This window comes from Triturus cristatus, chromosome 6 (assembly GCF_964204655.1).
Source record: "Triturus cristatus chromosome 6, aTriCri1.1, whole genome shotgun sequence".
NCBI lineage: Eukaryota > Metazoa > Chordata > Amphibia > Caudata > Salamandridae > Triturus > Triturus cristatus.
In genome coordinates, this window is record NC_140589.1 from 1,059,920,557 (window position 1) to 1,059,935,433 (window position 14,877).

General features: G+C 43.7%; 1 protein-coding gene across 4 annotated transcripts in view; it reads left to right on the plus strand.

The window, feature by feature from the left end:
• Positions 1–14,877, plus strand: part of AKAP7 (A-kinase anchoring protein 7) — a 1,351,667-nt gene that overhangs the window by 1,070,253 nt on the left and 266,537 nt on the right. The window contains exon 9 of one of the 4 annotated variants that reach the window (XM_085611896.1): positions 7,500–7,562. The exons of the other annotated variants lie outside the window; for them this stretch is intronic. Within the exon in view, the coding sequence (XP_085468022.1) occupies positions 7,500–7,522 (23 nt within the window). The 3' untranslated portion in view covers positions 7,523–7,562. Of the gene's footprint in view, positions 1–7,499; positions 7,563–14,877 lie in introns of those variants that run through there. 4 annotated transcript variants of the gene reach the window in all.

Sequence of the window (14,877 nt, forward strand, 5' to 3'; positions counted from 1 at the left end):
TTTTGTGTTTAATATGCACGTTTTTCTTTGTGCACTGTGCAGTGTCTGTTTTTGTTCATTTTGTCCTGGCCATGATTAAGTATCACCTTTCCCATAGAGGGCTCCGTCCTCCGTTGACTTTTTCTATGAGAGACAACGGACATTGTGTCTCCCCGCCCCAAAACTCAGCGGCACTACATGTAAGAATATATATAAAAGAGAACTCCTGTAGTCCCACTTCCCATACTCGTAAATGTTTTGTGTATTGGCAGGCACCCTCATGTACAAGTCTGTGAAATTAGCCGTTCATAGCATTTGATAACTGGTAAAATGCTCAGTTTGTGTCCTTTTTTGTGTTACGATGGCATCACAGTGGATATATGAGCAAGATAACATTCATACTGAAAACCACTGCCACAGCACAGACTCATGTTTGTATCTGTTTGTTTCAATAGATTACAGCAGAGGGACCCTGAATGTATTAATAAGTGAGGAAGGAATCGGGGAAAGAAACTATTCAAAAAACAAAACTTCCTACACTGTACTCTTTAAGTGGAAGGCAATATGTCCATGAAGTAAAGTAGTACCCACAGGCAACGGTGTATAAAAATATATTATTTCATTTATTAGTTCATTTTTTCATTTTTTTATCATTTTTTCAACAACCTCAAAAAACATATGCATAGGCATTTTTCAGACTGTGTAATAATACATGTAATACACTTAACATCCAAACGTTGAAGCACAATTTGTGATTAATTGTACAACCATAACATAAATAAGAAAACATATATACCACATATATAACACACAATTAAAGACAATAAACCTGAAAACTCAAGAAAACAACAATATATTGACAATTAAAATCATAGGTTGTGGAGTTTGAACATAGGACCAGCGCCAACGCGCGTTTCGGAGCTCAAAAATGCTTTTTGCAGGCTCCTTCTTCAGGGCGTATTACAGTGGTCTTTCAGAAAAACAAGGCTTCGGGGCCTAGTTTGATGTCCAACACTCATACAATAGAGTTAAACATTAAATATTGACAGCCGTTGGTCTGTGGGTAAAAAAGCCACAATAAGTGATTTTGAACGCTATTTTGATTTTTTAGTTTATTAAAAAAGGAGGAATAGGAGCTATGGGAAGAGAAAAGGAATAAGAACCTCTTATACACCTGTGATACAGCAAACACCCAAGAACAGGATTTTTTGTGAAGAAATACCATTATAGTTCCAATAACCTAAGTACAAAAGGTGAGACATTTAAGGAAAATTTAGAAAGAAGAATATGTTTAGTAACAGCATACTTGCCAATGAAAACTTTTATACAAGGGGATACCGGTGAAGCAGCTTCCTAAATCTTTAGTTTTAGTGTTTAAAAGGCTACAATGAAAAGAAAAGAATACACAATGACCATTGTTAGATCTGTGAACATAATTGGAATACTGGGAGGAACTGGGCAGGACTCACAGGACTAAGATAAATTGCAGGAAAGCATAATTAGAGATGTCTCTTATACGCAAAAGGCAGTCTCAAATATATCCGTCCTTAAGGTGGAGGGGGATCTGAATGAGAGGAGCATCTAACATCAATGGTGAACGAACAATTTATGAGTCAATATGATACTACGATCATGCCTCACGATAGGCAATTATAATATATTAAGAGGGGCGAGGGGAAAGATATAGCTTGGAGTTTTGAAGGAACTTCAGGATAAAGGGTTACTTACTACGATGTCACTAGACGTGAAGATAGTATCAAAGCCGATGGTATGTCGTCAGAGTTAATTCAATATAACTGGACGAGCATATAGTGAGATCCAGGAAGTTCAGTGAGAATAATCACGTAGTAAAAGTAGCCTGAAAGTGTGCCAATGACAGGCTAAATTAAAATACTTAGATGTGTTAAGGAGGACTCAATGTATATACAGCTAGGTCCACTTACTTACCCAGATGCAGCAGAAAAGAGCGTGCTGATAACATACGGGCCAGAACTTTGAAGGCCTATCAGGAAGTTATTTTAATACGATATGCAGACCCATGATGGTAAAATAGTCACAGAATGTAGGTGAATACTGGGTTTAAATGAAACCTGAAAATATACAAATTGTAGCTTTAATTAGTGTAGTAGGGGAGAGAAAAGGTGAGGGTATGTGAGCGAATTATTAAAACATTTTTTTGTTATGGCAAAGTGCATATGGGTTACCTGTTCTCCTTTCTTATTCAGTCATATGGAGGGCTGATATCTTTGGAGCGTAAGTCAGGTACTTTGCGTAAATGGTAACACTCATTGGAGCATCTACAGAAAAAATGCATATAGTTTGGAATTACTGCTAAAGAAGTAACAGTGTAAGCGTGTTTTTAAAGAAAATAGAAGGGGCTAAAACTAGCATAAATGCAGTTCTTACCGAGCATTTCAGCAGAAACTTGTCAAGGGTTCCATGGTTAGCGCTCTCAAGGAAGAGTGTGGAGACTGGCGTTTTCCTTATAAGGAGAACCAGGAAATGGTGAGAACTAATAATGGACACTGAAATAGGACTAAAAGTGAATTCCCGATTCGGAATACAGGCTTTGAAATCGCAAATAGAAGCGGACATCTTGGTAAGAGAGTGAACCTCTCTGTCATGAATTCTAACCATTTACCGTGGAAAGCGCTCTGAATTCATACCCCATTAATAAATAATTGCCAGTTGCTAAATTGAGAATTATGGAGCAAAAATTAGGGAACAAAAATTATTAGTAGTCCCGGAGGTACTATATGGTTCACCAATGTAAGAGTGTGTATATTACCAACCTTTACAAATGTGGTCTAAATCGCAACCAAAATCTCAGATGAATATTTAAAAAAATAAATAAGGCCAAATAGACAGTTCTCGTTGTATGGTTCCTTTAGCAAAATGAAGTAAAGGAATATATTTTCCTCATGCAATTTACACAGAGTGGGACCAGGAGAACATCTATGTAATCGCGTTTTCCCAAGGAAGATGTTCGTTAAGGCCTTTTTCTTGTGTCTTAAGGACATAAATCCAAAAGACTTCCCTTTTGCGTCTAATGGCATCCACATTGAGATTGTTTGGAGGATGTACATGTTCCAAGATTAGCCACCTGAGGTCAGAAATACTATGATGTTTCTCAGTCCAGTGGGCCACCAAGGGGGCCCCTTCGCGTTTGTTAAGTATGGCTGACTTGTGTTCGCTAAAACGTACACGAAATTCTCTGCTTGTTTCTCCAACATATCCTTTGTCACAGGGACAAAGGATAAGATAAACAACATGTCGAGTACGGCAATTGGTCATGTCCTTAAGTATAAATGTCCGTTTGTCCCAGATCAGTTCGTTAGTCACAATGGCAAACTGGCATGCGTGGCAACAACCACATTTGTGAGTGCCACTAATGGGTTTGGTGCCAGTGATAGATTTTTGGACAAATGGGTTGGCAATAGGTATTCTGGATTTAACCAAAGAGTTCCTTAAGTTTTTATTGCGTCTAAATGCAAAGATGGGCTTAGGGAGACTCTTTCTTGAATGATCTGTATTTAGAATATGCCAATCTTTGTTGATAATTTGTCTGATTTTGTGGTCAATATTAGAATGGGTGGTGACGCAGACCAATTTCTCATCGGTTTTAATTTCTTTGGGTTGCAGTGGTATAGCTCTATCGTAATATTTTGCTCTTTTGTAAGCATCTTTAATCAGTTTAGGGGGATACCCTCTGCTGGCAAATTTTTGTTTGAGTTCTTCTGCATGTATATCATAATTTGATATGGTGGTACAGTTCCTACGCAACCGTAAAAATTGGCTAAAAGGGATGTATCTGTTTGTTTCTCCCTGCTGGTGATTGTCTGCATTGATCGGTCAGTTGTGTTGTAAATGCGTGCTGCCGGTTCCTAGCATTTCCTAACATAGTGGTCTGTGGTGACAAAGTTATTAGGGTTATTGACGCTGTCTGTGCGTTTTTTTATCTGTGTTTGCCCATGTGGGCATGTCAGTTAGTTGTTGTCAGAACCCCTTTCAGAGTGCCACTGGGCATGTAGGGGCTACTGGGCCCAACCATGGAGGTTGAGACCTTTTACTTCTTATGTCCCAGGGCCCATCTTTCTATGGACTCTGAGTAACTGGGCAAAGTACCCTTTCTGCACTAGACTCTCAGGGTTGTATGGTCCGAGCAGTTCAAGACTTCCTCTGGTGACTGTGTGGATACAGGATAGTGAACACATTTTAACACTCAAAATACACACAGCATCAGAAATAAATAATTGTCCAGCCAAATACTTACTTTTATTAGTATTTTTGGCGGTACCCTGTCCCATTCATGTCTTGCATTAGGGATTGTGGTTATTCCCCATTCACTATTGGTAATATCTGAGGTATGCCCCACTAGTCGTCTGAGTATCAAGAGTCCACTACGACTCTTATCTTAAAGTAAATAATGTTCCAACGATTTAAATTAAATTAGTAGCAGGTTCCCCAGGGGCGGACAGGCCCAAAACCAGTCTTACCCACACTGGTAGGTGTGAAGCGTTCAGAGTTCCTGAGTGCATCCCATCCCTGGGCACTTATGGCGGCTTTAGCCAAGTACAGGTTAGTCGGCTGCACGCGGACCAGGTGGATGCAGAGTCACTCCCCCACAGTTACGCTCCGTAAGTGACGGAGGCTTTCTGCACTTCTCCTGTGTGGTAAGTGTTAGCTCGGCTCTTGATGGGTGAGTGGCTAGAATGATCCGGTCTTGGTTCCTTCACCTGGGTGATGGTATGCAAGTGCTCTCAGGACGTCCTCACTTTTCCGGCGGAGGGCGGAACAAGTCTCAGTCCTTGGTGCTCCGGGTGATCCCCCTGACATACATTCTAATTGAAACTCACTATCCACGGGCTCGGGCCTGATCAGTGCAGTGAAATTCTCCATGGCGACCCCTCCTGGGTTACGGGGTCAGTACCTTGCTATCGCACAGGGCTATGGCCCTTACCGTAAGCACAGCAGTGTTTTCCATGGCAGCCTTTCCTGGCATACACGGTTGGCGCCTTGCTACTACGCACTGGCTCTGGCCTGATCGGCGCGGCACGACATGCAGCTAAATCCACAGCTGCCCTTTCCTGCACACAGGGGACGATCCAATCGGTGCAGAAGCCGTTTCCTCAAACCTTGCACAGGAAATCCACTCAATTGGGCTCTCCACTGGACCTCACTCCCTCCAACCCTATTGTCTTGCTCACGGGACACACTTGTCTTGGCAAGTAGGCAGATGCTGGTGCTCCGGGCTCCAATGCAGCATTCTTGGATTCCCTGGGTGATGTCGCCTCACTCAGCAGGTAGGCTAGCGGGCCTTGGCCCTTAGGCCTGGTCACAGGCAAAAGTCTTGTAGAGCTTCCCCTCATCATATAGCCTGTCTGGCTGCCTGACAGATGGCTATGTTTGGGGTTTCAAACTCCCCTACTTATAGTCCATTTACAGACATTAAAATGTGATTTAGGATCTGAGTCATTGACGTTTTATGTTGGGGTTCTGCTTCTTTTGAAGTGTCCACTCTTCTCCTTCTCCTCTTAAAAAGCAGTCTGCCACAGCACAAGTATCACCAAAGCTGATAGTCCCACAACACAGGCCATGGGAGTGACAAGACTTCACACCTGGATGTCAGTCACAGTGATATGTGTATCAAAAGGTTAGCCCAGGGCCCCAAGTTCTACTCTTTATTATTCTCTTATCGGCCCCATCACCTTCATTTAAAAAAAAAGATTTTTATTGAGTTCCCCCCCAAAAAATTACAAACATATCACAATATAAATGTCCAATAATGCGCTTCCAAACAGAAGGTACGGCATACATATTCAAGAGTAAAAGAGAAGAGTACATCGTCAGAATAAAAACCAGAAAACATTGAACTAAAAAAATATATATATTAGCAACCAGATACAGTACCAATTCTCCATTTAAGAGAAAATAACTAAAGTGTCCATGGTGCATTAAAATGTGAATCCGAATAAAACATCGAAATAAAGCAGTAGATAAAGCTTCTGATAATATTTCACCATAAAAGACCAAGTACGACATCAACTGCCCATTTTAAGAAGAACTAAAGTGTCTAGAACTAAAGTGTCTATAGTGCATAAAGTGCAGTAAAATATACACATATGTCGACATATGAGACATCCGATAGTGTTTCATCATATTAACACAACATGAACTGCCTATTTTAAGAGGAATTAAAGTTTCTATAGTTCAATAAAGTATACAAAAATGTTGGTATATAATACATACATCGGATAATATTTTATCACATTAACAGTGCCTGTAAAATTTTAAGCTCTATTTAGTATTTAGTCAAAATATTCCTCCCAGACTTTTTCAGATTTCCTAATCCCGCCACTTCGTATTGCAAACAAAGGTTCACTATTTCTAACCTGTTTCAATTTCTGAAGCCACTCATTTTTTGTTGGCACTAGACCTGATCGCCATCTTTGAAGCAGGAGCGACCTAGCGACCACCATTGCAATATAGATTAGTGTAACCCAATTATCAGATAAGCAAAGGGAGGGATTGGAACCCAGGACTTTCAGCCAACTGTTAGAATCCAATTTAATTAGACATTCGGCCTCCAAATGCCAGAAAACATCAATCCAAAACCCCTGAATTAAAGGGCACTGTGAAATGATATGCGTCCAGTTGGCTGTCGACTGATTTGAGCAATGAAAGCACTGTCTAGACTGACTAGGATAGACCTTGGATAAAAAATGTGGGGTTCTATATAGGAGCCATTTGCTAAAAAAAGCATCAGGCGCCAATTTGCTCCCCGTAGCGTGCTGAAGTTAAGATAATTTACTTCGGTCCACATTCTCACTGTTACATCCAGCTCTTCATGTTTTTCCCATTGTATTATTGCTTTCTGAACGAGATCCGGACCTTTGAAAGGGACTAAAAGTTTTTTCCACTCCCCGGGTTTCTTAACTACGCTTTCTTCAAATAGCGCAAGCGCCACATTTTTACGCTTATTAATCTGCATCAGATCCAGATTACTAAGGAACTTGATGAGCATACTATAGGACCCAAGGAGAAGAATATAATTTGGAATAGGATCATGCATTTTGGAAATATTTAGCTAGCTATCAAACTTAATAAATTCTGAGATTTTCTGAAATCCGGCCTTGACCCCTTTTTGAATAATTTCAGACGATTCTATAATCCCAAATGCCGAAGTGAGTTCGGATAAAGCGGTTGAAGTATTGATTGCTGGGATTATAGATCTTCTATAAAAGTCCTGCAGTTTGCGAAAAAACCACTGCATACACGTATAGCGCACTAGTTATGGTGATTTCGTGATTTTTAATGGACAGCGTATCTGGTACTCTTTACAGATTAAGCTCATGAAATAGTTCACAAATACTCCTGTATGCAATTCTGACTCAAACCTAGACATATATTGTGCATAATATGCAAAATAATAATCCCTGAGATTAGGGAGGGCTAACCCACCCTTCTCCAACTCTTCGTATAAAGGGCTTAGTGCAATTCACTTTTTTTTTTCCCCACAGGAAAACGTAAACATGGACTCTAATTTACAGAAGAAAGGTGCTGTTAAAACACACAGAATTGCCGAGAATAAAAAAATAAAACAGCGGGAGAACAGACATCTAGATCAATGAAACCCTCCCCAGGATAGTTAACGAGAGCAAGTTCCAACGGAGCAATAAATCCTGTACTTTCAACAGAAGCAGAGCAAAATTTAAATCGTACAGATCAGCAATTTGTGACGACAAATTATTTCCCAAGTATTTTTGGGGGTTTGGAATTTATGCATGACAAGATATCAGTATGTAAGACATCAGGCGTGCATCCGCGATTGATTATTTCCGTTTCTTTATATTAATTTTATACCCGCCGAACGATTCAAATTGTTCAAAGATCTCAAAGACCTTTGCTTGAAACCACTTATCGCAATCGATAATGAGCATGATATCATTAGCGTATAATTTTTGTTTCCCCATAGTAGGTAGAGGGGGCCGAAGATCTGCATTTCTTGGATGGTAATAGCCAAAGGCTCTATAAAAAAAGCCAATAAAACAAGGGACAGTTGACAACCTTGTCTGGTCCCACGTTGAACGCTAATTTGTCCTACCTTGGAGGCATTAACAGTAATACTGGCTTCTGCATTGTGATACATTGTCTGAATCAGCCCTGTGATCTGGGGGGGGTATACCGAACCTAGACAGGATGCGGAATAAAGTCTCCCAGACGACGAGGTTGAACGCCTTCTCTGCATCTAACAGAAGAACCAGCGCCTGTATTTCCTTTGTCTCGAAATAATCCAGTGCTTCTACTAAATAATGTGTATTTGTCCCAAGCTGTCTTCCTGCAATAAAACCATTTTGATCAGAATGGATCAGGTTTGTAGCTAATATATAAAATCTATTGGCTAAAAGTTTGGTAATAATTTTATAGTCAGAGTTCAAAAGTGTGATTGGGTGATATGAATTAGGGTCTTCGCCGTCCTTCCCCTTTTTTCAAAAAGTGACTACATTCCCTCTTCGGAATAACACTGGTATCGGACCTCCCTCTAGAATTGAGTTGGCAATCAATAAGAAATATTCTGATAAAACCCCTGAAAATGTTTTTTAATATTTCGCCAAAAGACCATCCGGTCCACAGGCTCTACTATCGGGAGGTTTTTTATAACATCACCCAGTTCTTCTTTAGCGAAGGGGCGCACCATATTAATTTTATCGGTCTCAGAGAGTACCAGAATTTTCTCTTGCCGAAGGAACATTTCCGGGGACGCATTATCAATTGTTTGTTTTTGACCATAAATATGCCTGTAGTGTTCCAAAATTATGTCTCCTATGTTAGCCGGGTCCTCGCTTTGGGTGCAAGTAGCAGGACATTTCAATATACTGATCCAGTTACTTGCGGCCTGATCCTGAGCCTGCCATGAGAGAAACCTCCCTGTAAAATTACTTTCTTTGTATACCTTTTGCCTATAGTTACGATTGGAGGTTTCGCATTTTAAATGATAAGCTTCGCTTTGAGCCTATTTAGCCTGGACAAGTTTCCGTTGATTGGAAGCTGAAGGACTTCTAAGAAAGGTATCACAGCACCACTGAGCCTTCTGCTCTAGTATTTGCTTTTTCTTGTTCTCTTTTTTAAAACTTTCTGCATCTTTACCAATAGCCAGGCCATGAATATATGCCTTAAGTGAATACCAGACAAGGGGGGCGTGGCTTGGCACACGGCAAGATGGCTGCACTGTAGTGCAGCTCCGCCGGCCGCCGACATAATCCCTCAAATATCCTGACTCCTGCATGTCATCCGTGCTTGCAAATGCATAGAGGAACATCTAACACAACGCCTCATCTAAATCGCTGTGTTTGAAGGGCAGCGGAGACTACTGGCAGTTGTTTTTGACGAGCACCACTGCATCGCCTACGAGCAAGATGGCACCCCCATAGTGTGCGGCGCTCGGAGCTGGGACACTGAGCACGGCCTTGTCAGACACTACGGCTCTGGGGATATAGAATTGAGGTGCATGCCTGCTGTGGCTGGACCCGGCGCGGAACGCGCTACACATCCTGACTAGCTGCGTGTGTCTACCGATCGGCAGAGCCGCAAGTGCGGGTGCACAAGCGGGGCTGCGTCCGTCCGCGGCCCTGAGTGCTGGACGTGGTGTGTGGGGGCCTCGCTGGTGGGCCTGTGGTTCCGGCGGCTCCCGCGGCTTGACTGATGCTGCTAGTAAAACGGGCCCGGCGAGGACATGCTGGTGAGGGTGTGTTGTGACCCGCCAGTACGGCCTGACTGCGGTCGCAATATTCACAACGGCCGCCCCGAGCGGGCAGGAGCCTGCATCGTTGTATCATCCTGCCGGCGTACGCATTGAAAACTGCGGTGAGGCTCCAAGGTGTGCTAATGGGAGAGTGCTTTCACTACTAGACATCTATTGTTGGGCTGTGACAGAGTCTGGCAGGCTAGACATTGATGCTACAGGGCCTCACCCCTCCCCCACAGTTCACTGCACGGCCCTCGGACCTGGTTGTGTGCAGTGCCTGGCTTCCATGGTATTGAGGCATCATCTGCTGTTCACATCGCACGGGCCCATACGCTAACCACAGGTTATGATATTCTTAATGCACGGTACCTGGTTGAGAGGGGCATAGCTTCAAAAGGGTTTGAACCCTCCTGAGGCACAGCCTGGAGTAGCAAGGAAAAATGAGCATAACTTTGTTTAAAAAATTGTAAAATTTCACTTTGCTTTTAAAATCACTCACCTTCCCTGTCACATCACTGCAGTGTGCAGGCACCCTTTCCTGCTGAAAAACGAGCACTGGTAAGGGCAAAATCGCCGTTTTCCCGCCAACTTCATTCCCCTCTCCCTGACTGGGACACGCCCACCTTGAGGCCACGCCCCCCTCTTCAAAGTTATAAAAGACGCGCTGATTACTAGCGCTTTAGATAACTTTTGAACCCTCCTGAGGCACAGCCGGGAGTAGCAAGGAAAACTGAGCATAACTTTGTTTTAAAAATTGTAAAATTTCACTTTGCTTTTAAAATCACTCACCTTCCCTGTCACATCACTGCAGTGTGCAGGCACCCTTTCCTGCTGAAAAACGAGCACTGGTAAGGGCAAAATCGCCGTTTTCCCGCCAACTTCATTCCCTTCTCCCTGACTGGGACACGCCCACCTTGAGGCCACGCCCCCCCTCTTCAAAGTTATAAAAGACGCGCTGATTACTAGCGCTTTAGATAACTTTTGAACCCTCCTGAGGCACAGCCGGGAGTAGCAAGGAAAACTGAGCATAACTTTGTTTTAAAAATTGTAAAATTTCACTTTGCTTTTAAAATCACTCACCTTCCCTGTCACATCACTGCAGTGTGCAGGCACCCTTTCCTGCTGAAAAACGAGCACTGGTAAGGGCAAAATCGCCGTTTTCCCGCCAACTTCATTCCCTTCTCCCTGACTGGGACACGCCCACCTTGAGGCCACGCCCCCCCTCTTCAAAGTTATAAAAGACGCGCTGATTACTAGCGCTTTAGATAACTTTTGAACCCTCCTGAGGCACAGCCGGGAGTAGCAAGGAAAACTGAGCATAACTTTGTTTTAAAAATTGTAAAATTTCACTTTGCTTTTAAAATCACTCACCTTCCCTGTCACATCACTGCATTGTGCAGGCACCCTTTCCTGCTGAAAAACGAGCACTGGTAAGGGCAAAATCGCCGTTTTCCCGCCAACTTCATTCCCCTCTCCCTGACTGGGACACGCCCACCTTGAGCCCACGCCCCCCCTCTTCAAAGTTATAAAAGACGCGCTGATTACTAGCGCTTTAGATAACTTTTGAACCCTCCTGAGGCACAGCCGGGAGTAGCAAGGAAAACTGAGCATAACTTTGTTTTAAAAATTGTAAAAATTCACTTTGCTTTTAAAATCACTCACCTTCCCTGTCACATCACTGCAGTGTGCAGGCACCCTTTCCTACTGAAAAACGAGCACTGGTAAGGGCAAAATCGCCGTTTTCCCGCCAACTTCATTCCCCTCTCCCTGACTGGGACACGCCCACCTTGAAGCCATGCCTCTCACATAGCTCCCTTCCTTCAAATATGTGTATGTTCCGGAAGCGCAGCGGACGAGCGCAGCGGGCGCGACGAATGCACACCGAAGGCGCGCATAAGGCAAGCTCGTCTGTGCTCGTCCGTGCCGAGACCGGGCCAGGGGCCAGAACCTCGGATCAACCCCCGCGACAGGCTCCCCACATCTACCCCAAATCCACATTGATGGCACTGCGCACGCCTAACACCGACTGCGCTCAATATAATCCACACCTATGGTCAGATACCACAAAATTTACATGTCCCCACTGTAACGTGAAGCTACAGATAATGAATGAAAAAATCAAAACGCATGCTGTCACTGCATCTATGTCTTCCGACATCACCGCTGCACTAATCAATGCACGATCTCTTGTCAAGCACCGGCAAGAAATACATGATCTTATTATTAACAACAACCTTGATTGTCTCTTTCTCACGGAGACATGGACGGATGGAGCATCCGATCCTGACATGGCAGTTGCGACCCCCCCAGCCTATAACGCCTATCGCTTAGATAGAGTGGGGCAGCGCGGAGGAGGACTAGCCATCATCGACCGCGACCACATAACGGTCAGAATATCTCACATTCACTCCACCTCCTGCGAAGCCCTTCTTTTCGATCCTAAACTCACCCCATCGTTTCATTTTAAAGGCATCCTACTATATCGACCACCAGGCGCTCGCACCAACTTTCTAGCAAATCTGGGTGCAATACTAGAAGCTCTAGCGCTGGAAGACTCATTTACATTATTGGGCGACTTGAACTTCCATCTTGAGAATGCATCTGACAAAGATACCCAGTCCTTGATATCAGACATGCACACTATGAGTCTTCGGCAACTGGTAACCACCCCCTCCCATATAGCCGGTCACATGTTAGACGGCATTTTTACTAATATGCAAGGCGTTAATATAATAGATACCTTACCAATGCCATGGACCGACCACTTCGCCATTTTTATAAAAATATCAGTCACATTAAATAGACTCAGACCCCACTCTGTACCGAAACCACAAACCATCAAAGTTTGGAAGGACATCGATCACGCTGAGCTAACGAGCTTACTTGAAAAAACTCGCCCTGACTCAACATTTGATCCAAACTTGGCCACACGACAATTTGAGGAGTGGATAGGTACCGCCACCCACTCCTTAGCCCCAACTAAAATACTCTCTAGAAACAGAGCAACGCCATCAGCCCCATGGTTTACAGAGGAGCTCCGTATTAAGAGGCAATTCTGTAGAAACAGGGAGAGACATTGGCGCAGATCCTACAGCGCGGAAAGCAAGACCAGCTATAAGGAAGCACTCGGACAATACAAAGCTCTTATTGTCGAGACAAAAAAATCTTATTTCACTGAACAAATCAATTCTGCTAAAAACTCAAGTAAAAAACTTTTTGAGATAACTAAGGTCTTAGCGGGAAACGCACCGGACCTGAATCCTCCACAATCCCAAGTCTTTTGTGATTCTCTGGCTGATTTCTTTTTCACAAAGGTAAATGATATATATCAAGCATTTTCCACAAAAACAGTAATCAGCCCCCCCATATCTAACAACGGGACCAACAATATCGAACTTTCTCAGTTCTTAGACCTTGGAGAAACACAAATCAAGGAAACAACGGCCACAATCAAATCAGGCTCAGCATTAGATCCTTGTCCTCTAAAAGTCATTCGTCCGATCATGGACTATCTCTCCCCTGACATTGTATCAATCTGCAACACAATGTTCAGAACTGGGATATACCCTGACTCCCTTAAAAATACCTTGGTCAAACCCCTACTTAAGAAAGTTAATTTGGACAAGGACCAACCAAAAAACTACCGCCCCATAGCCAGTCTCCCCTTTTTAGCAAAGGTAGTGGAAAAGGCTATGAACTCACAACTCTCAGAGTTCATAGAAAAACATCAACTACTGGACAACACCCAATTTGGTTTCCGCAAGTTCCATGGAACCGAAACTGCCTTAATAAAAGCTACAGAGGACATAAGAGTGATTCGGGACCAGGGAGGTACAGCAATACTCGTACTGCTCGATCTGTCGGCAGCCTTCGACACGGTCGACCACAAGATCTTGGTCAACCGTGCCGAAAACCTGGGTATCCGCCACATGGCTAGAAATCTGCTCTCCTCCTTCTTGGCCGGTAGATCACAGGTGGTCACACTGGGCCCCTTCCAATCGCACAAGCTGTCACTACTGTGTGGGGTTCCCCAAGCCTCATCCCTTAGTCCGACACTATTCAATATCTACGTGTCGGACCTGGCCTCTGTCATCAAGGCCTATGGGATGAGCCTTACTTCGTACGCGGATGAAACCCAGCTTGTGTTGGCCATTAACGGGAATGGAGACAAGGTGGCTGAAAACTTCAAAGAGGGCATGCGGGCGATCGGTGAGTGGATGGCCTCTAACTGTTTAAAGTTAAATGCCGAAAAAACGGAGGTAGTCATATTTGGACATCTCTCCCCAGGATGGTCAAACACCTGGTGGCCCCCCACGCATGGAACACCACCTACACCAGCCATCACCGTCAGAAATCTGGGGGTGATTTTTGACGATAAATTACATTTTATGGCCCACTCAAATAAAATAGCAGCAACAGCCCATCACAAACTTAGGTTGATCAAGAAAATCATGCCGTTTTTACCAACCTCAGCAGGTAAGACGCTGGTAAGCGCCCTCGTGCTGTCATCTCTTGACTATTGTAACGGCTTATTCATCAACGCCCAAGCAAGAGTGACCAACAAAATGCAGACCATCCAGAATGCTGCAGCCCGCCTCCTGTCTGGAATCCCTAAGTTCTCACCAATCTCTGAGACTATAAGGGACTTGCATTGGCTCAAGATTCGAAACCGGATCAAGTTTAAAGCGCTGTGCATACTCTATAAAGCATTGCACAACTGTGGTCCACATTTCCTGAAATCCCATCTCAGATAACAGTCCTCCATAAGATCGCTCCGATCTAACAACCTTAAAATCCTTCAACTACCACGAACAAAAACAGTTAACTGGGGCGATGGACGCTTCCTTGTGGCAGCTCCCAGGTTATGGAACGCCCTGCCAGCATCCATCAAAGACAGCCCATCTCTGATGCATTTCCGCAGAAAGATAAAGACCTGGCTGTTTGATCAAGAATAGTTACCGGCTTAACCTCGGGAATACATTCAAAGTTTCTAGCGCCGAGACGCCTACGGGCAATGGTACGCGCTGTATAAATCTAAAAAATAAATAAATAAATAAATAAATAGCTTGGCGGATGTGAGGTGCGTCACGGATCTGAGCCCAGTTTTACCGCTACACCTGCACATGGAGTGAGACACCCTTCTGCTATCTGCT